At 41.0% G+C, this 23,392-nt stretch overlaps 2 protein-coding genes across 2 annotated transcripts in view; both read right to left on the bottom strand.

The window, feature by feature from the left end:
* Positions 1-3,041, bottom strand: part of LOC149748832 (prostate and testis expressed protein 13-like) — a 31,418-nt gene extending 28,377 nt beyond the window's left edge. The window contains exons 1-3 of the mRNA XM_089915789.1: positions 817-3,041; positions 652-675; positions 167-311 (exon numbers count right to left, since the gene is read on the bottom strand). Of these exons, the coding sequence (XP_089771915.1) occupies positions 167-311; positions 652-675; positions 817-880 (233 nt within the window). The 5' untranslated portion in view covers positions 881-3,041. The remainder of the gene's footprint in view (positions 1-166; positions 312-651; positions 676-816) is intronic.
* Positions 3,042-20,125: 17,084 nt separating this feature from the next.
* LOC111165496 (prostate and testis expressed protein 2) lies at positions 20,126-23,044 on the bottom strand. The gene is made up of 3 exons (XM_022556259.2): positions 22,908-23,044; positions 22,169-22,297; positions 20,126-21,810 (listed from the first exon to the last, which is right to left on the bottom strand). The coding sequence occupies exons 1-3, from the start codon at positions 22,981-22,983 to the stop codon at positions 21,674-21,676; spliced, it is 342 nt and encodes a 113-aa protein (XP_022411967.2). The 5' UTR covers positions 22,984-23,044; the 3' UTR covers positions 20,126-21,673.
* Between the last annotated feature and the right edge of the window lie 348 nt (positions 23,045-23,392).

A 23,392-nucleotide genomic window follows, 5' to 3' on the forward strand; every position in this document is an offset into this window, starting at 1 on the left:
TAGGACCAGGCAAAAGACATCTGCCCCCCATGCAGCCTCCATCCCAGGTCTGTGTATGGAGAATCCCACTTTCCTCACCCTCCCCTGGTCCCAGTCTCCCTCCACATCTTGAGTCCAGGGACTGTGGGCACCACTGGTAATATTTTTTGTCTCTTTCTACCCCTGCTTACCTGTAACACGATCACTAAAGTAAAAGTGGTCTGTGGTACAACTCCCGTTATACAGCAATAAATTAAACTTCCAACACTGCTTCATAGGTGTGTGACACTGCATTCCATTAAACTCTTTACAATAATTGCAAAATCGAAAAACTAAAGAAAGAGAGGAAAGCTTTGATGCAGAATTCTAGGGAGAGGGATTCTGCTCCAGAAGCCTGCCCCCACCTGTAAGCATTTATACACGGGTGGTGTCACACTCACGAGGAGGATGCTGACACCCCTCCCAGCTTCTGTCAGGGGGTCGTTACTCCCTTCAAGAAGTTAAGGAGCGCCCCCCACGCAAGGCTGGGGGCTGAAAGAAGACACTAGAACAGTGAGTGAGGAGAGTGGTGGGTCGTCAGGGAGGGTAGAGAGATGACGTGTAAGGACTAAAAAATGTCCCCTCTCATTGTGGCATTATTTACCCAGGAACTGAAAATGAACTACACCGTACATTTCGATGTCAGGACTCTGTCTCCTGTACAGAGAAGAAGAAAAATTCTCCTTGAACCACTTCACACCAGTCCCAAGAGTCAAGTCACCAAATCCCTCTCTTCCTCCCCATACATTCTCTGCCCACCCATTTGCCCACCCAAGTGCCACCCTCACCAGGCCTTACTCTCATTCATGAAGAGCACTGTGAATATGCCCAGCAGAAGCAACTGGAACATCCTGGGGCCCATTCCTGAGAAGGTCCCAGTGGGAGGCTCCAGCTTTTTTTATCCCCATCACCTGCCCTCAGGCATCCCACCAGAATCACAAAATCATAAATTTTAGGTCAAATCACCTGAATCCTCTCTACAGCGTTCCCAAGAGACAGTACAACCTGTCTTCGTTTCCACCTACTTAGAACTCAGGCCAGGCATATGTCCCATGCCATTTTTGTTAGCTCTATCATGAGATACTAATTAATGTTGGTGTCAAATCTCTCTCCCTAGTACCTCTTCACAGGGTTGTATTTCTGCTTGTTGGTCTACACAAAACATGTGTAAGTCCACAGCCACATGATGTCCACTCAGCTGTAACAAAGCTGGGGTCACTGAGCATCTGTGAGTGAGTTTCTCAGGCGCTTTAAGGTACCACAACCCTCCCAGACATTCACCTCAGCATGACCTCCAGAGGCACTACATCCTCACAAAGTGAGTCACTGGGATCAGAGCCGATTCCCCAGATACGGTCTGACTGCCTGGTATAGCATCTCTCTCTGAGAGATGGATGGGACAGCCCAGGAAGGAAAGTGACCTCAGCTTCCCTCCAGCTTTATTCGTTAAACTTTTCAAGGCGGACAAAGATCATAAGTGATTACAGTGGAGAGACGTACACTGGGGGTGATGGGGAGAAAGAGGAAGAAATATTTGGATTACTCACTAGAAAGGGAATGTGGCAGTACTATAAAATATAGATATGGATACAGATATATATACGCACACACAAAACTCCCTTACCACACTTCCCATGCCCCTTTCCTATTTGATTTTTTCTCCAGAGTACTTAAACCAGTTTGTCATTCTATAGCTTTTCCTTATTTATGGTTATTTTATCTCTCTCCCCTCACAAGAACGAAAGCTCCACAAACGCAAGAAGTTTCCTGTGTTGCGCTGCTTTCTTCTCAGCACCTAGAATGGTGCCTTGAACATATCAGAGAATCAAAAATATCTGATGACAAACTGGGTGGCACGATTGGTATGGTTCACCTGAGAGGCACAAGGGAAGGGTGCCTCTGTTCTGACAGCCTCTAATTCCAAGTTTGCAGGATGAAGTTCCTGGCCTTCACCTTGCAGTTAGTAGTCACGACAGAGAAGACAGGCAGTGGTGATGGCAGACTCCCCTGTCTTGGGGATGGAGGGAGTGTGGGGTCTCTTTACCTGAGTGGGCTCATTCCCAGAGCCAGACATGCGCTCTACCCAAGTAGGATCCCTCACGTAATCTTCATTCTGACGATACTCCCTGAACACCTGGGATGGAAGCCCAAGTGTGCTACCTCCCTGCTGTGTGACCTCAAATCAGTTACTGAACTTCTCTGTGCCTCTGTGACTGCATAGGTGAAAACAGGAACTCTCAGAGGTATAGCTGATATAGTTGTTAGGGCTTAATAAACTCACACGTGGGTAATGGTAAAGGGGAAGCAACAAATATTAAGACCTACGGGGTGTCCAACATTCTTTGGGCATGTGATACACTTCACCTTTTGAATTTTCTGAACAGCTTCATAGGTTGGAAATAATTGACCTCATCTTACAGTTGATGACCAGGAGCGCTTAGAGTTGGAATATCTTTCCCCAGGTAACAAGGCGCACATCTGTCTGATTCAGTTATCTTTCCACTCCACTGTGCTGTCTCCTTCTCTCTACAATCTGGAGAAGGGTTCCCAGGGCTGGAGCTCTAGAGTGACATGTACCCTGAATCATCAGATGACAGTGGGAGACAGGGAGAAGGGGTAAAAAAAAATACTGTCTCCGTATAAAAAAAAGAATCTCTCTCTTGCTAGCAGAGAAAATATTATTCATGGGCAAACTCCCACTGAAACTAGGGGTCCCACAAGGCTGACTGGGATTTAAAACTTACAGGCCATTGTCAGGGAAGTAATTCACATAGGGACCACCTTTGTAAGTCTTGCATTTGGAACTTGTGAGACACAGGCAGCGGATGGAAGTCCCAGGGGGTCTGAGCTAAGAGCATTAAGCTTACCGCTCCAAGCAAAGAGCCTTTTATTCTCCCTGAGAAGATGCTCCTGCATCATAATTAAAATCTGGGCCTCAATCCCAAACTTCATGCAACCCAAGTCTTTCCCCTGTGTTTGTTCAGGCAACTTTGAACAACATTATTCTCAGAATAAAAGTCACAGAAATTTTGGAATTATACCAAACTTATTAAGAAGTAATTAAAATTCTCTTTGTGCCCCTGAATCTGAGAATAACAATGTGAATATTTTGCCATATCCCCATGTAATATTATTTCTGTACATATATCTCATATTCATGTTATTAAAGACTATCACAGTTGACATGATATATGTGATATTCTGAGTTTTTGTTGTGGAATTTGCACACTTATTGCTCTACCTTACTACCCCTCCTAGAATGTGAGGTCCAGAAGTAGAGATTCAGGAGATTCAGGAGCTGATCCCCTGGTAAACCCCTTTCAAAAGGCTAATACCTGAGCCTGCCTTTGACTCAGCCAGAAGCTTTGCCAGATGCTTGGCCTTTCAACACCTCTCACCCCAGGACCTTACTGTGGGCCACAGACAGACCTGAGATACCTGGGGAACCTCTCCCTGCCCCAGATGGAGGAGGACATGCTTTCCAATCCTCTCTTTCCTCCCCACCTCTAAATGAGCCCCAAGAACTTGGCTCCCAGCATCCCCCCACCTCTCCTGGGGCCAGGGCCTGCACTGGCTCCCCCCACCCCTGGCTCCCATTCAAGGCTGTTCCGCTCCTTGCTGCTCTTTCCTAGACCAGGGGTGCTGTGGGACTTGCTGTCCTGTCCTGTCCTGCTCCTGTCCTATGCAGGGCACAAGCCGTTCCCATCCCCTATCTCTACAGAAGGAAGGAAGAGTAATGCCTTTGAAGCCAAATTAGGCTCCTCTGTAGTCAGCCCAAAGTTGGGTTTACTTTGCCTCTGTAGGAGGACAGTGAAAGGGCATGGGATGCAAGGGAAAATAAAATAAAAACAAAAATTCTCCCCAAATGTTTCCTGCATTCAGCAATATCCTCTTCAAGCATTTCAGCCAACCTCAAACAAGTGCTGCCTCTGGGCTTGCTCAGCAGGGAGGAGACCTGAGGGTGGAATCACCTTGTCCCTGGTCGGTCCGTGAGGAGACAGAGACTTACTTTACTACGGGTTTCCATTAGAGCCCTCATCCAGGCAGGAGAAAGGACGTGTGTGGTGGGGAAACAGTCACGTCTCTTCCCCAGGACCTCTAACCTGCCTCACCCCCAGGCCAGCAGATCGCCTGACACTAAGACCTACCTCCGACGCCTGCTCCCTCTAGCAGCCTTGATCAAGAATGTTGCCCTGCATGTCTGGATCTCACCCCAGAAACCACTGACCCACCCTCTCCTCCTCTATATTCAGCCCAAATCCGCCTCCTGACCTGGCCCCACTTACCCTCCTTTAACCGTCTTCTCAACTTTCTAGCCTTGGATAGCCTTGAAGGTACGCTTCAAGGGTAAAATAGAGGAGTTGGGCATAGAAGCAATATAGCCCAATGCCTTGATTTTACACCTATGAAACAGGACTGAATTAAAATTTCACCACAGTGTAAAGGCAGAGGGAGATCCTGATCCATGTCCTCTCAGTTATCAGGTCGGGAGTCATGTCTGACAGGTAAGAGAAACAAGGAATATGAATCTGGAGTCAGATATGGATTCTGAGTCACCACTTTTCATCAGTTCAGCTCCTACTACATGTTGGGCTTAGGAGCTTAACTCATGTAACGTAGCTGAAAAGGGGATCAGTTGTGGGAAGGCCAGGAATAACCACTAACTGTTTCATAAGGACTTCTCTGAAAGATTTCTCCATGACCCCATCTACTGAGACTCTTCCTAGATTGAGTCACCAGGATCTCAGTCTCTAAGGCAGACAGGGCTTTGCCTTGAGACCATTCTCTCAAGCCCCATCCCATCACCCCAGCTATTGCCTTCCAGTCCGGAGCTCTGATAGTAGCCCACCAACTTTAGGAGTGATGAGTTCAGATGGGAGGCTCCTGCAAGCCACCCTAAGCAACAGTCCCCAACCTATTTTCTAGGACTGCAGTCACAATGGATGCCCATCATGTGTCCTTCCTACTACAGGCTTCTGGGACTTTGACGTGTCAGGCTGGAGAAGAGGGAGTAGAGGTTATACTGACCCCTAGCTGTGCATTCTGTCTGTTCTTGCTTACCCAAAAAAACCCAAGTACAATGCCTACCAGAATGATAACACTGACTTTAACTTCATACAGTTTTCTTCAGAAGTTCATTTGGAAGTGGCTGACACTTGCAAACATGACACTGTGGGATCCATTATCTCTGTTTCCCCAGGCCAAGAGTGAAGCAGGTGTGTGCTCACCAGGACTACCCAAATAAAAACCGTATGGTTGGGCTCAGGTAAGAACATGGAATGCTTTTTCTAGTTTTCCATAGTAGCTTTGCCCTCCTAGCCAGAAGAGATGTCAGAAACCTCAGCCAGCAGGAGCCGCTCTCTGCCCAGAGAGGGCAGTGGGCTATAGGGCATGCAGCTAAGGCTCTGGTTTGGGATGAGGAAGAACCTGGCAGGGGCGGTGGCTGAAAGAGTGGTCTGTTAAACCTTACCTGCCACCAAGGCTTAGATTGGGCTTGTGTGTTCCTGTTCCCTAGAATCAGGAACAGTTTCTTCTAGCCTCCATCTTCTTTGAAGATGGAGGCTCAGGTTCAGAACAGACTGTCCGGTTTTCCTTGGTGAGTGAACATCAAGGATGTTCACTGAGCTCTGTAATTGTTCCTGGGTGAGACTGGACCCCAGTCTACAATTCTGGATGGTCACAGTCTACGAAACAGTCAGAGAATGCATAGAGCCCAAAAAGCTTGCATTTAATGGCTAGGGAGGCTCTCTTTGTGTCTCCTCTTCATTTATAGAGTTCCCAACTCTTGGAGAATGTTGGCAACCCACCAGAGCCCTTCTAGATGTTCCAAACTTCTGGAAATTGGCAGTGTTCTCTAGGTGGCTTGGGAGGGGAAGAGGAGGTAGTTGGCTAAAATGAAGGAGAGAGCCTGCAGGGAGTGTCAGGATTCTTGGGAGACAACCTATTTCCCAGCCAAGCCTAGGTCAGGCAAAATTTCCCAAGCTTTAGCACACTGTAACAGGAACTTTGTCCATTACTCAATGATCTTCTGAAGGCTCCAGATCATGTGAACTCATATGTTACCTTCCAGTAGAGGGGAGAATCAAAAACTCCCTCACTCATACTACAGTTAGTGACGGGAGCCAGGAACTCAGCAAGAGAGTAATAGAGAGCTTCTGCCTCAGAAGGAGGGAAGAGAAGGCACTGCCCTCTAATCAGGAAGTCCCCTGATACTGTTCAAAAACTGCCATCAAGATTTCCACTGCTTGCCTCCCCAGATTCTCCCATGTACCTGCCTTTGCTGTCACTGGCAATCTCTCTGCCTCCCCTTCCTTACTCTCTTTTCTTCACAGTGCCTTTGCTTTCTCATTCAAAGAAGTCACTCTTCCCATCCAATCTTGATTGGGAGATAGATAGTACCGGGTAAGAAGAATTCCTTTATCTCTACATTGTAGCCAATTGTGAAGGCTCCTATTACTGTGAACAACATGTTCATCCTGGATTAGCTGGCTTCTCTCTCCATTTCCACAGAGGCCATTTAGATCACAAGCATCTTACAATTTAGATAATATTTGTTATATGAATTTAGAGCAAAGACTTCCTGGGAGGTTTTGAATGTATCAGATAAAGAAATGACATAGAAACTATTACACTGTGTTTCAGAAAATTTATGTATCTAGATGAGCAACCTATTCTGCTACCCCATCACCCTGCACATATGGTAACACCAACACAGTCACCTCTCTGACTCCTGATTCATTTGGGGATATAATATTATTTAATCCTCTTGCTATCTCTCTTCACACATAGAGAGCAATATAGAAATCCCCTGCCTACAATGGTGGTCTTCCCAAAGCAATGTAGTAGATTCAAAACTTCAGCTCATACTTTTGTAGCCAATTGTGGGCTTTCAAATTACAGAATATTTATTTAAAAAATAATGGTATTGACATCAGTATCATGGCAAATTGAGATGCATCCTTTGTCTCTCCCCTTCGATCAGTTAAACATCCACAACTCAACAGAGCAGCTCTTCCCAACACACTCAGGATGCCAGAAAACCCATACATCTTTATATCTAAAAGATGGAATACAAAGAGGAGGCAGAACCAGGGCAACAGCACAAGTGTTGCTTACAATCCTGGGTCCCTGGCCACTTTGGCTGAGCCTGCAGCCCCAGAGAACCTGGTAGCATCAGGAGAGGTAGCCACATGCCTCTGGCCCCACAGCTGCGGCGGTGCTCACAGACAGAGGTAACTGAACAGCAGGGACAGAGGAGCCTGTGAACTCATCCCTCCAGCCACAGAGGCATCCACAATTCTGGTCCCTACGCCACCACCTACAGCAGTGGCTCCCACCAACCCAACAATACCCAAAATGGCAGAGGTATGCTGATCCCAGCTCCCTTCTTCCCCCACAGCAGTGGAGAGTGCAACTCAGGAGATCCAAGCTGCAGTGGAAGTGCCTGCCGTCCCTGTGCCCTAGGAGGTGAAGCCAGAGACACTGGCAATAGTAAGACACCAATAACTCCAGAGGCACAAGCAGCATTAAGGTGGGCACTGGGCTACAGCCGTGACAGAGTGCAGACTCTCAAACATAACCAGAGGCAGTTCAGGTGCAAGAAACCCCAAAAACTTGTACTATACTGCCACTTACTGCAAAACAAAAGAGAGACCTCTAATTTCTAACCTGTTGAATCATTAGAATCAAGTTAAAAAAAAATAAAAGCTTAATCTAAAGAAGAAAGGTGACTGCTTCTTCAAATGTACTGGCAGAGGAACAACTTATCAAGCACCATGAAGAACCACAGTAATACACAAAAAGAAAATGAAAATTTTCCAGAAATCAAACTTAAAGTCACAGAATATTACAGTCTAACTGATAGAGAATTCAAAATAGCTGTCATGAAATTCAATGAGCTACAAGCAAGGCAATTCAATGAGCTCAGGAATAAAATTAATGAACAGAAGTAATACTTTACCAAAGAGATTGAAACTCTAAGAAAGAAGCAAGCAGAAATTATTCTGGAGCTGAAGAACTCAATAAACAAGATGGACAATGCATTAGAAAGCACTGGAAATAGAGCAGATCATATGGAAGACAGAATTAGCCAGCTAGAAGATAGAAATCTAGAAATGATACAGGTAGAAGAGGAAAGAGAATTAAGATCTAAAAAAAAAAAAAAAAATGAGGAAAGTCTACAAGAGGTATCCAACTCTTTTAGGCAGGGCAACATTAGGGTAATGGCTACCCCAAAAGGAGAAGAGAGGGAGAAGGGAGGAGAGAGTTTATTTAAAGAAATAATACCTGAAACTTCCTAAACCTGGCAAGGAACCAGATATACAAGTCCGTGAAGCTAAGAGAACACCTTATTACTTCAATGCAAAAAGACCACCTCCAAGACAAAACTGTCAAAAGTCAAAGACAAAGAAAGAATTTGAAAGTCAGCCAAGGAAAAAAAGGATGATAACCTACAAAGGGACATCCCCCCACCCCTACCACATTAGGCCATCAGCAAATTTCTCAGCAGAAATTCTATAGGCCAGGAGGGAGTAGAATAACATTCTCAAAATACTGAAAGATAAAAATTGTTGGCCAAGAATTCTCTATCCAGCAAAGTTATCCTTTAGATATGAAGGAGAAATAAAGGCATTCCCAGACAAACAAAAGCTGAGGGAGTTCATCAACATTACTAGACCTGCCCCACAAGAAATGTTGAAAAGAGCTCTTCTACCAGAAATAAAAAGGCAAAAGTGCGCAAAACTTTGAGGAAGGTGATAACTAGAGAGACAGAATCAGAAAATTGCAACTCTTATATCACAAAACATTTTTAACACTTTATTATAGCATAAAGGTTAAAAGGGGGGAAAAAGCAGAAAACATAACTATAGCTACTCCAATTTGGTAATGAATAACATAAAAAGGGATAATTTGAGACAACAAAAACATAAAAGGGGAAGAGGAAAAGAATGAAACCCATGTAAGCAAATGAAGATGGTATCAGCAGAAAAGGACTATTTTACTTGAGATGTTTTATACAAACATCAGGGTAAACACAAAATATAAATCTAGAGCAGAGACACAAAATATTTTTTAACAAAAGATGAAACTGAGAAAAACACTATAGAAAACCACCAAACTAAAATAGCAGAGAGAAACAGGAGGAAAAAGAAAAAATAGAGATATACAGCAACCAGAATACAAAAGACAAATGATCACCCAAAACGTAAATGGATTGAATGTACCAATCAAAAGACAGAGAGCTGTTGGATGGATGAAAAAACAGACCCAACTATGTGCTACTTCCAGAAGACCCATCTCAGCTCTAAAGGAAAACATAGTCTCAAAGTGAAGGGATGGAAGATGATATTCCAAGCAAATGGCAGCCAAAAAAAAAAAGTGGGTGTAGCCATACTCATATAAGACAAAACTAGACTTCAAACCAAAAAATATAACCAGAGGCAAACACAGACATTATAGAATGATACAGGGAACAATCCATCAAGAAGACATAACATTTATTAATATATATGCACCTAACATAGGAGCACCAAAATACATAAAGAAAATATTAACAGATATAAAGGGAGAAGTTAAGAGCAACACAAAAATAGTAGGGGACTTTTACATCCTATTTAAATCGATGGATAGATCATCCAGACAGAAAGTGAATAAGGTAAGAGCAGCCTTAAATGAAACATCTGATCCAATGGATTTGATAGATATGTATAGAACATACCATTCAAACGCAGCAGAATACACATTCCTCTCAAGTGCACATGAACTTTCTCAAAGAAAGACTGTATGTTGGAACACAAAACAAGTCTTAATAAATTTAAGAAGATTGAAATCATACCAAGCATCTTTTCCAATCAAAGTCATATGAAACTAGAAATCAATTACATGAAGAAAGCTAGGAAAATAACAAATATGTGGAGACTGAACAACATGTTTTTGAACAACTATTGGGTCAATGAAGATATCAAAGAAGAAATCAAAAAAATACCTAAAGGCAAATAAAAATGAAAACCTAAAATCTATGGGATGCAGCAAAAGTAGTACTAGAGGGATGTTTATACCAATAGAGGTCTATGAAAGAAAGAAGAAAAATCTCAAATAGACAAGCTAATCTTACACCTAAGGGAACTAGAAAAGAAGAAAGCAAAGCCCAAAGTCAGTATAAGGGAGGAAATAAAGATCAGAGCACAAATAAATGAAACAGAGACTAAAAAGACAATAGAAAATATTGATCAAACAGCTGGTTCTTTGAAAAGATAAACAAAATTGACAAGACTTTAGCTAGACTCACTAAGAAAAAATAGAGGAGGCCTGATAAATAAATGAAATAAGAAATGAAAGAGGAGAAATAGCAATGGATACCACAGAAATACAAAGAATAATAAGAGAATATTATAAAGAGCTATATGCCAATAAAAGATAAAACTAGAAGAAATCAACAAATTCTTAGAATTGTACAGCTTTTCAAGACTGAATCATGAAGAAATAGAAAAACAAAATAGCACCCAAGAAACAAAAAAGTCCAGGACCAGACAGCTTCACAGGTGAATTTTAATAAACATTCAAAGAAGATTTAATATGTATTCTTCTCAAACCCTTCCAAAAAATTGAAGAGGCGGGAACACTCCCTAATTTTATGAGACCAACATTACCTTGATACCAAAACTAGAGAAGGACAACACAAAAAGGAAAAATATAAGCCAATATCTTTGATGGACATAGATAGAAAAATCCTAAAACAAAATATTAGCCAACCAAATACTGTAATGTATTACTGTATACATTAAAAGGGTCATATACCATGATCAAGTGGGATTTATTCCAGGGATGCAAGGATGGTTCAACATCTGCAAATCAATCAATATGATACATTACATTAACAAAATCAAGTATAAAAATCACATGATCATATCAATAGATCCAAAAAAAGTAGTTGACAAGATTCAAAAAATCTTATGATAAAAAAAAAAAAACTCTCAATAAAATGGGTATAGAAGGAACAAACCTCAACATAATAAAGGCCATGTATGACAAGCCCATGGCTAACCTAATACTCAATGGTGAAAAACTGAAAACTACCTCTCTAGAATCAGGAACAAGACAAGAATTTTCACTCTTACCACTCTTATTCAACACAGTATTGGAAGTCCTAGCCAGAGCAATTAGGCAAGAAAAAGAAACAAAATGCATTCAAATTGGAAAGGAAGAAGTAAAATTGTCAATATTTGCAGATGACATGACTTCATGTATAGAAAATCCTGAAGACTCCACCAAAAAACTATTAGAAATAATAAATGAATACAGTGAAGTTGCAGGGTACAAAATCAACCTACAAAAAAATCTTGCATTTCTATATGCTAACAATGAGCTAGCAGAAAAATAAATTAAGAAAACAATCCCATTTACAATTACAGAAAAAGAATAAAACACCACAAAATAACTTTAACCAAGGAGGTGAAAGACCTGTATACTGAAAACTAAAGACATTGTTGAAATTGAAGAAGACACAAAAACTGGAAAGGTGTTTCATACTCATTGATTGGAAGCATTAACATTGTTAAAATGTCCATATAACCTAAAACAATCTACAGATTCAATGCAATCCCTATCAAAATTCCAAGGACATTTTTCACAGAAATATAACAAAAAATTCTAAAATTTATATGGAACCACAAGAGTCCAAATAACAAGCAATCCTGAGAAAAAAAGAACAAAGCTAGAGGTATTACACTCCCTGATTTCAAACTATATTATAAAGCTACAGTAATCAAAATATCATGGTATTGGCAGAAAAACAGATACATCGATCAAAGAAGCAGAATTAAGAGTCCAGAAATAAAGCCATACATATATGAACAATTAATTACAATGAAGGAGCAAAGAGCATACAATGGAGAAAGGTGTTGGGAAAATTGGACGGCCACATGCAAAAAAACAAAAACAAAAAAAACCCCAAAACAAAACAAAAACTGGACCACTATCTTACACCCTACACGAAAATCAACCCAAAATGGATTGAAGACTTGAATGTAAGACCTGAAACCATAAAACTTTTAGAAGAAAACAATATGCTCTTTGACATTGGTCTTAGCAATCTTTCTGGCTATGACTCCTCAGGCAAGGGAAACAAAAGCAAAAATAAACAAATGAGACCACTAAATATTCTGCACAGCAAAGGAAAACATCAGCAAAACAAAAAGACAACCTAATGAATGGGAAAAGATATTTGCAAATCATATATCCAACACAGTGTTAACATCCAAAATATAAAGAGCTCAACAACAACAACAACTTGATTGAAAAATGGGCAAAGGAACTGAACAGATATTTTTCCAAAGACATACAGATGGCCAACAGACACATGAAAAGATGTTCAACATCACTAATTATTAGGGAAGTGCAAATCAAACCCACAATGAGATATCATCTCACACCCATGAATGTGCTATTATCAAAATAGAATGATTATTATCAAAAAAGCAAGAAATAGCAAGTGTTGGAGAGTATGTGGAGAAAAGGGAACCCTTATACAATGTTGCTAGGAATGTAATCAGTGTAGCCACACTGGAAAACAGTATGGATAGTCCTCAAAAAAATTAAGAATAGAATTACCATATGATTCACCTATTCCCCTTCTGGGTATTTATCCAAAAAATACAAAAACAGTAATTTGAAAAGGTATATACACCCAATGTTCATCTAGGTATTATTTACATTAGCCAAGTTATGGAAACAGCCTAAGTGCCCATCAGTGGAAGAATGGATAAAGAAAATGTGGTGTGTGTGTCTATATATATATATATATATATATATATATATATATATATATATATATATATACACACACATATATATATATATACACACACATACACACACACACACAATGGAATACTTCTCAGCCTTTAAAAAAGATGAAATCTTGCCATTTTTTGTAACAACACAGATGGGTCTTAAAGGTATTATGCTAAGAGAAATGTCAGATGGAAAAAGACAACTACTATATGATTTCACTCATAGATGGAATATTAAAAACACATAAAAACCAAAATCACTACAAACCCAACCAAACAAAACAAACATGGAGATACAGAGAACAGAGTACAGTTGACCCTTGAGCAACAAGGGTTTGAATCGTGTGGGTCCACTTATTCTCAGATTCTTTTCACTAAATACTTACTACAGTACCACACAATCCACTGTTGGCTGAATCCCCGAATGTGGAATTTCCTATAAGGAAGCCTGACTGTAAAGTTATATGTGGATTTTTGACTGGTGGAGGGTTGTCGTTCCAACCCTCACATTGTTCAAGGGTCACCTGTAGTAGTTACCAGAGAGGAAGGGGCAGCTGGAGGGCGAAATGGGTATAGGGAGCTAACTGTATGATGATGAAGAGAAACTAAATTTTTGGTGGTGAGCACACTGTAGTATGCACAGAAGTAGAAATATACTGTTGTACACATGAAAGTAATATAATGTTGTAAACCAAGTTTGCCTCAATAAAAAAAAAAATCAAAAAATAAAATTAAAAAGAAGAAAATAAAAAGAGAGCATTCACGACCTTTTTATGCACCTGAGCTTCTAGGCAGGGTTTGAAACAGGAGGAGGAATACGGAAGCCCTTGTAACACTGAGCATATTCATGAAAAATATGTCCTCATATTTGATGGAACTCCATGAGGTTACAATTCATTTAGTAGGATATTTATCTTTGAAAATCGATGTTTACATTTGGGATAAGATCGTTTACAACTAAACTCCCCATGATTGAGGGGGCTTTGTCTCATCTTGTATTGCTGGGAAGATCTCAAAGATAATAGGTTTTTTTTTTTTTTTTTTAAAGATAATAGGTTTTGAGGAGCTGAAACCACTGGCTGAACTTTGGGCTGGCTTTAGAGAGCTAAAGCTCATCCCAGACTGTCCTCCTGAAACATACATCCTCAAGCCCGTAGCAATGTGGGCCAATGCATTGCTTTAGAAACAAAATTCTATGGGTTGCCAAGTACTGCCATCAGACTGCTGGGGAGGGAGCAGGCCTAACAGAGTATTAATTAACACTCAATTACACAACCGTCAACAAATATATTGGATGCTTCCCATCTGATAGATATTGGGGAATTGTTTGAGGTGCTGGGGTTGCTACTAAGAACAATAGAAGGAGGGGGTAAATAGTGCTTTGAAGAAGGATTCAGAGGAACAGAGGAAGGGATTTAGATTTCCATCTAAAATGGAACTGGAGGATATGTAACGAAGAATCTCACGCATTCTCCCTGAAAAGAACAGAACTTACTGAGACTGATTTCCCATAAGTGCCTGATTTACAGAAGGTTGAGACTTACCTCTTGACCAATGAACATCCAGCAGGAATCTCTCCCCATCCTCAAGCCAATGAACTTACTGCTTGGACTCTGGCTGGACTTACCCCTCTTTGCACTCATTGCCCATAAATACAGCTCACCCCAAACCCTCAACAAACATGCCTGTATCTTGCTACAGTATACATTTTCCGAATTGCAATTCCTCTGCTCTTCCTGAATAAACTCAATTTCTGGTCATTCAAACTTGCTTTGGTTTACCTCTTTATTTAGGTTGACAGAACAAAGCTAGGACCTGGGTCATATGCATGAGAGGGCCACCTGGGATAGATTTCACTTGCCTTCTCTTTCCATTGGACTATGGAGATAGCCATATTTAGCATGTATTGCAAAAATTTCGTTTGGGTTTTTCCATAAGATGGTACGGAAAACCCGAATGAACTTTTTTGGCCAACTCAATGGTTTGCATTTTTGCTCCACCTATGCCAGACACTCCATAAAGTCTGATATATTCATTCAGCCCTGAAAGGTGGTATTGTTAGGAATAAAGGAACTGGGCCTTCGTACATTAACTTCTTTATTGAGGCCCATTTTATGGTAGCAGTATCATATCAGTTTAAAATAATGCTCCTATGAATTCTGGGTTCAAATGACAGCTCTACTGTATATGCGACTTTACCAAAGTATATTAACTTTCTGTATTTCATAAGGTTGCAGTAAGAATAAAATGAGTTAATGTGCGTCAATGGCTTAGATCAGCACTTGGCACAAGAAAATGCTCATTACCTATTTAATGTAAAAATTATAATTATAGTAAATTTTATTACATCAAGAAGGACAGTGGCTGAGGAGTCCCAGAGGGTGACCAGCATCCAATGAACCAGAGCCTATTGTGGAAACAAGACTGCACTGAGAAGCAGTTATAGGATTAAACTGAATTAGGAGTGAATATAAGACTAAACCTCCTTTACTCTCAAATATAGTTACAAGAGGAGCCCTTTGAATAGGAAGTTTTCAGGAAGTGCAGAAACAAACCTTAGAGAGGAATACTTTGAACTGCTGCTGGATCAAACTGCTAAAATGTGGCAATGTGTGCTCTCTTGAGCCAGAGGGTGGCCAAGTGTGAGAAAGCCTCCGGGCCTGTGTTACACTCTGCCTGTGGTTTCAAAGCAGCCAATGCCTCAGGGTAGATGGCCAGTCTTCAACAGCCCTAGAATAGAAACTTGGTTTCATGGGTAATATTAGAGAAAGTACACTTAACTTCTGGCCGCCTGCTGGAAGAAAACCCAAAATATCTTTTCTTATATGCTGAGGTTAGATAAATTATTGCAGAGACCATGCAAATAGGAAACATAGGAACATAGTTGGGAAATTCAGGACTCATGGGAGAAGATTTCTGAGACTTTTAACAGCAAAACATTACTGTAGAAGCTTAGATTTCATAAGATACAAGGGGAGCTCCTAGAAAATTCTCACTGTTAATACAGTTTATTTAAGAGGAGGAAGATAGAAGAAACGCTATGTTGGTTGACAGGAGAAATCTGAAGTCTCTCAAGTTGACATTCTGAACCCAAGCTCAGCCTAGCTGAGAGGCACTGAAGTACGTGTGGCCCAGCAGCCCAAGTCCTGCACGCAGTTGCAGAGGCTTCTAAGACTGGGAAAAGTGGTACCAGGAAAAGCTCTGTTTTATCTTTTATGTGATTTTTCTCTTTTGTCTCCTTCAGGAACCAACCCGACCCCATTCCAGCCTGGGTAACCCTCTGTCCAGGAATAAAATGAGATTTGGTATAAAACAAAAGAAAATTAAAATAATGTAGTAATAGGCAGAGTTTTACATTTTAAAAGAGTATGCAACATGACAATAAGCCAGGGAATTATTCTGAGAAAGAGTTTTCCAAATTCCTTTACCTTTCATTTATGATGGAACCTGGGAGCCACCTATCGGACAGTTCTCTTATGGTATAAAGGGAATGCCTCACCCCACCCCCGTCAACCTACAATGCCTGTGATGAGAGAGGGTGGGGGCAGGGGAGAGGGAGCAGAACATCACAGTGTCTCAAATGCCTGTTGCTAAGAGGCGGAGAAAAATTCACTGCACTGACTGTGGTGATTTATTTGGATTACAAGGGAACTTAGGTTGCTGCTACTCAATGAAGAGAAGAACTTTTTTTGAAAACCACAGGATATGCTGGAACATCCTTAGTACTCTCTTGTCGAACAGACTTGTTCAATAGAAACCTGCAACAATGCACTAAGGACAAAACCGCCAAGGGTTCAGATCTTACAGGAATGAAGGCTGGACTATGCCATCAGGTCAAGAACCCTGTCCAGCTGAGACATTGGCAGAAGTGAGAGAAGGTGGAGCAGACACTGTGAATGCAGCTGTGAGTATTATCCTCAGCCTCACGTCCAGTTACAGGAGTGGGGCCTTCAGTGAAGATTTTACATTGCTTGCTCATTTCAAGGCTCTCTGACTCCCACCAGAAACAGCCCTGGGGGTAGCTATTCCTAGTTTTGGGTGATAATATGACTGAATTTCTATCATCTTCCAAGGTTGTAATGGGAAGTTTCTCATTCCCCGTGCTGGGAATGCAGTTTCCACGTAAATGAAGGAGAATGGATGCTGAGAGGTAAAGGTGGTGGAGTGTACTGGTTTTCTTCCATTTACCCCTTTCAGATCAATTCTCTACCCTTCTCCATCCTGCTCTCTGACCCACTGGAGATTCTTCTTTTTCTTTCTTATTTCCACAATCCTTTCTTTGACAACAATAGACAATCATGGTAACAGGTCTTTAGGGAGCTTTATTCTCTTTAGGTATTCAACTAAAGATACAACAGCTAAGGGAAAATTACAATCTTTATATTATGTGGGGGGTTTTTTTGATGGTTTTGATTTACCATACAAAAACATTTACTTCTGTATGTGGTCAAACCTATCAATCTTTTCTTTGGCCTCACCACGCGGCTTGTGGGATCTTAGTTCCCCGACCAGGGATCAAACCCTGGCAGTGAAAGCACCAAGTCCTAACCACTGGACTGCCAGGGAATTTCCAAATCTATCAATTTTGTCCTGTTTTGTGACTGATGCCATGATTAGAAAAGCTCCCTCTATCACTAGATTATATAAATATTTCTAAATATCTTTAATATAATAGTGAGCTTAGAATGAGAGAGAGCTTTGGGATTGTATAAATACTGGATTCAATTCCAGCTCTGCCATTAACTAGTTGTAACAGACTGTATTTTCCAAAGATGGCTACAACAGTATCTCCCATATCACAAGCTCTTCTACAACTTACCTACTCTCCAATCAAAAGTGGAACCTGGGCTTCCCTGGTGGCGCAGTGGTTGAGAGTCCACCTGCCGATGCAGGGGGCACGGGTTCGTGCCCCGGTCCGGGAAGATCCCACATGCCGCGGAGCGGCTGGGCCCGTGAACCATGGCCGCTGAGCCTGCGCGTCCGGAGCCTGTGCTCCGCAACGGGAAAGGTCACAACAGTGAGAGGCCCGCGTACCGAAAAAAAAAAAAAAAAAAGTGGAACCTGGCCAGGCTTGTGATTCACTTATAACCAACAGAATGTAGCAGAAGTGATGATGCACGACTTCCAAATGTGATGCAACTTCCACCTTGTTAGAATATACACTTGCCTTTAGAGCCCCTAAGCTTCTGTGTAAGGAGCCTGGGCCTCCATGCAGTACAGGGGTCCAAGTCATATGGAGTCCATATGGAGGTGTTCTGACCAACAGCCCCAGGTGACATCACAGCTTATACGAGTATCAACTGCAAAAATGTAGAAGTGAAGACACCTCTGAATAATTCCAGTCTCCCACTCGCGAGTCACCTCCAGCCTTCAAGTCTCTCCAGCTGCGGTCATAGACATCATGCAGCAGAGACAAGCCATCCCTACTACCTACTTTCTGAATTGCTGACCCACAGTACTAGTGAACACAATCATTTTTTATGCATCAATAATAACTGGAAAATTGTGTGATACTTGTTGAGTTAACCCAATTAGCATCTGGGCAACCTCTTCTTCAGGTTTTTCATCTATTACATTGTTTTACAATACTAGCTACTTCATAGGAAATTGTGAAGATTAAATGAGACCATTTATGAAAAGTACAAAACACGTGTCTATCGCACACTAAGAGGTCAAACAGTAATAGTCACAACAATTAAGAAGTAAGGATTTTATTACATTTAAATCTTTAATATATGTAAAAATTATTTTGATTTAATGCATAAGGTTGCATGTATTATGTACCAGTCAACTCCAAATTAACCTTTAGATTAGTAGGCAAATTACTGTCTTTAAAATGATATGTGAAGAAAAAATTTGCATATATGAAAAAAGAGCTTATGCTTATTTCAGGATTGATACTTGGTGTGCTATCATGGGGGTAAAGAAATTTTCACCTAGGTCTTATTCTGCTCATTTGTTCAAGTTGGAAAATGGAAACAGGAAGAATATCCCAAGATGGGGTAAACCAAGAGAAAATTCTCTCCAAGATTACAGCAATTTTATCTAGGCTGTAAGGAAGCCTAATAAAAAAGATTCTCCTCATTCATGAGGAGCTAATTCACACACTATGTGCACTGTCACTCAGAGGCACCAAAATGTAACTGCATTTTCTAACCCAACCTCATCTTGTTTTATTTTACATTAAAAAAATTTTTTTTAATTAAAAAAATTATTTTTTGAAATTTTTGGCTGCACCACACGGCTTGTGGGATCTTAGTTCCCCGACCAGGGATTGAACCCGTGCACTCGGCAGTGAAAGCTCAGCGTCCTAACCACTGGACTGCTGGGGAATTTCCTCATCTTATTTTAGAGCTCCATGCCCTACGATGGCAGAAAACACTTGGTCTTCTCAGCTTAAAATTTAGAGGGGGAGTAAAGAAAGCAGGGAGGTCAGGGGAAATGTTAACAGTAACATGGTCTCAACTGGAGACTGGCTTTAGTCAGAGCCCATGGAAAAGCTCTGGCACAAAAATTGCACTGCAGACTTAGTCCCAGCTTGATGGAAGGAGTTGGCCATTTGTTGGCTGAGGTCTTTGCTCTAGTTGGGAGTTCAGCATGCAGGCGAGGCAGCTGCCATCTGGCAGAGGGCAAATCTCCAGAGAAGTAAATAGCTGTGAATTGTCATAAGCCAACACTCAACGCAGCTGGGTCGCAGATGCACTGATTAGCAAAAAGGACTTGGGCAGGGCACCAAAATCAAATCAACATCATCCACTACATAATGTAATAGTCAATGCTCTACTGCTGACAATGCCAATGCTTGTTCTTGAAAGATCAAGGAAAGATTTTATAATTAGAAACTTCTTGTTCAACAAAGCCAAGTTTTGTCTAAACACTGATTCACAAATATTTTTAAAGTCTATTTTGAAACTCAGTGAAAAACAATGATCCCTCTCTCTCTTTTTTTTCTAAATGACGTTTCCCAACCCCGTGATTCAATGGGTGAGAGAGCCCATATACAGCCAGAAATAAAAATATGCTGTTTCCCCTAAATGTCCATCGACAGATGAATGGATAAAGAAGATGTGGTACTATACACAATGGAATATTACTCAGCCATTAAACAAAATGAAATAATGCCATTTTCAGGAACATGGATGCACCTAGAGATTATCATACTAAGAGAAGTCAGAAAAAGAAAGACAAATAACATATGATATCACTTGTATGTGGAATCTAAAATATGACACAAATGAACATATCTGTGAAACAGAAACAGACTCACAGATACAGAAAACAGACTTGTGGTTGCCAAGGGGGAGGGGGCTGGGGAAGGGATGGGTTGGGAGTTTGGGATTAGCAGATGCAAACTATTATATATAGGATGGATAAACAACAAGGTCCTACTGTATAGCACAGGGAACTATATTCAATATCCTGGGATAAACCATATGGAAAAGAATATGAAAAACAACATATATATGTATAACTGAATCACTTTGTTGTACAGCAGAAATTAAAACAACATTGTAAATCGACTATACTTCAATAAAATTTTTAAAAACATATGTTGCTTCCCTAACTCAAAATATCCATGTTACATTGGCTTTTCCAACCTGCCTATTTTGAAAAAGTTATCTACATGACTTTCTTCATCCCAGTTAAAATCTCAGATGAGAATTCCTCAGGAAGGATTATATTTTCAGGCGCAGACAAAGGCAGAGAGTACACCAAACTCTTCAAGCAGAGGGGTAATTGTTTTACTGTAAGAATTTCATGTGGCATAGTAAGGGAGAAAAATAATCGTGGAAATCCAGGACCAAGAACTGCAGTAAGTTTCATTCACAAGGAGAGAAATGCCAGGGTTATTCTATAACCCAGGGAAGCTTCACCACCTTGGCCACAGGTGGGTTGTTTCACCACCAATGCTACTCAGTTTCTCTCTGCCTATTTGTTTCATTCCGTGTCACCTGCATCTCTTCCCACCCCCACTAGCTTCTGCTATATCATCCCTTCTGTTTACTCATAACTGCATCTTACATAGGATACTTTGTAACTGGAACACTACCACATGGCATCTCTATACATTCTATTATCTTCACCTGCTTTATTATCAACATTTTTTTCACATTCTTATGAGAGAAGACTGACCAGCCATTCTGGCACAAGGTTTCCATTTCCAATTCAATAACCTAGTTCAACCACGTGATACCTGGCTACCTGTCCAGGAAGGGCCATGATAACTCCACCCATACCAAATTGTTTCTCATATCTTAGTTTCCACAAACTGAAATGCCCCTAAAATTTTTCTTGATGCCTCATCCCTTTGCCTGTCCAGTTTTTCCCTGGCCTGAGATTCCTCCTAAGAGCTCTACCAGAGAAAGATGGGGCGCACGTTGCCAGCAAATTGGGAAACTGGAGTTAGTCTTCTTTTATCTCCATAACCCATGGGCAAAAGGAGAGTGCCAGGTGTCAGAGCTAATCAAGAGAGAATCCCAGCCCAGAGGAGTGGGTATGGACAATAAAGTATGATCACAGAATTCCCAGGATGAGATTGGGATTATTTTGACACAAGTCTTTGCATTTCCATATAGGAGATAATAAATAACCAATTTAAAACCCAACACTATTCATGGCAGCACCATCATAAGAAAACCAAAACGCTGTGCGCGGGGATTTGCAAAAATTCCGCCTAGTGCTCCATCACTAATGAGAATCAGTTATCTCCTAGTAGCCTCCTTATGATGGCTACTCTTCACTACCAGCTGGCTTTCTCACTCTCTACAATTGGTTAGAAGTGGAGAGCAAAATACAGGTTTGGGGGAAAAGATAAGGGGGATGGTGAGTTGAAGAATAATCAAAAATCCAGGAGACATGCAGAACTAGACTCCCTCAGGGAGGTTGCAATAGTTTTTATGTTTGCAACAGATGAGCTCTGTCCTCTTTTCAAAACTTAAGAAGTTGATGTCCTCACAGTTGGTCATACACGACAGTTTTGAATAAAAATACATACTCCGCCCTGAGGAGGTGAAAGAAAGGGAATATAACTGTAATGACTCTGTTTTCTCCTACCATATTCCTAGGAATAACCTCTTTTCAGAGACTCAATGATCTTTCTCTAGACCCAAATAAGCTAAAAGACAGAGTCTATCAATTACTGACCCAGAGAGTGGATTTTATTTCCTAACTTATAAGGAACACTCACCTTTCCTTTCCTCAAAGCTGTCTTAAGGAAAAGTCCATCTTTGCCCTACCCTCTGCAGGACCACCCCATCCTCACCCATCCTACTCACCCATGTATTCCATGGACAAAAGCAGGTAACTGTCTCTAAGGGGAAAAGGTGGTTGTTTCTCAGTCACTTTATACCCAACACTACCTTTTCTGGTAAGTAAGTAAATGTTTTCAACAACACAGGTCTGGTGGTACTTCAGGGTGCAGGACCTCATGCCTTCATAGCATATCCCAAGATGATATTTTTTACATTTATAACACATCGTCGAAGGCTCTGCCAGACACAGAAAGAGGTGCTTAAAGGATGTAGTATGGAGAAGGTTCTCCAGGTCTGGGGGCTTCCCAACAGGAACTTACTATTGACTAGTGGTTCCCAACTTTTCTAGGGACCCTGATCCCTTTGATAATCTTGTGAAAGCTAACTTATACAGACATAAATCAAATATTGTATATAATCTCAAAAGGTTGGAGTGCCTGTAAAATTTATCTATGGTCCCCAAGTAATGAACCCCTTATCTAGCCTAATGATTTTGTCCAGTAATGGGGAAGAGGAAGCAAAGACGGGGACTTTAGCTTCCTTACTCCATGAAATGGACTAAATTGGTCTGGGAGAAGATCAAACTCCTAGGATTCTATAGTAGGAATGGATAACAGCTTTCTTAAAAGATGGAGGGGAAGGTTTACTCCAAAAATGTCACCAATAACCTTTTTACCAAGGACTTTAGACTAGCTGTGGTCATATCTATCAGATGTTCACAAAATTCACCTGTGAAAAGAAGAAGTTTCCCTGTCATAATCGCACATGCATCGGCCAAAGCCCCAAGAGCCAATTCTGGAAATTTCTCCTCCCCCAGCATCTTCCCATCTCTTAATCAACAACCAACCCTTCCTCTGTCTCCAGGACTTATCCTTACTCATGCAGACCAGAAAGACTATGCACAGCAGAAAGAGAACAAACATCCTGGGACTTTGGTCATGTGCAGTTGCCTGTGGAAGGTACTGGTTGATCTCCCCCAGTGTTTTGTCCTTGGGCTATTCAGCTAAATCATATAATCATAAAATTTCAGTGACGAACAGTACCTCAATGTTCCCAGAACCAAGCAAACCACCAACTGGAGTCTCAATGTCCCTAAGGCATCTATTTAAAAATTCTCCTCAATGATGAATATATATATATATATATATACACACACATACACATATACACATATATATATACATTCTTTATTCATTATTGTATAGCTAAGCTTTGTGCTCTGCAAGTCAAATTTTTTCCCCACATTTTAACCTTTCAGATATTTCAAGACAGGATTTGGACACCTTAGTTCCTTTTAGCTCTCTTCACTAATCTCAGAATAATCTCAGATTT

This window comes from Delphinapterus leucas, chromosome 7 (genome assembly GCF_059928025.1).
Source record: "Delphinapterus leucas isolate spDelLeu-1000000601 "Yukka" chromosome 7, BTC_Dleu_Yukka2, whole genome shotgun sequence".
Classification (NCBI taxonomy): domain Eukaryota; kingdom Metazoa; phylum Chordata; class Mammalia; order Artiodactyla; family Monodontidae; genus Delphinapterus; species Delphinapterus leucas.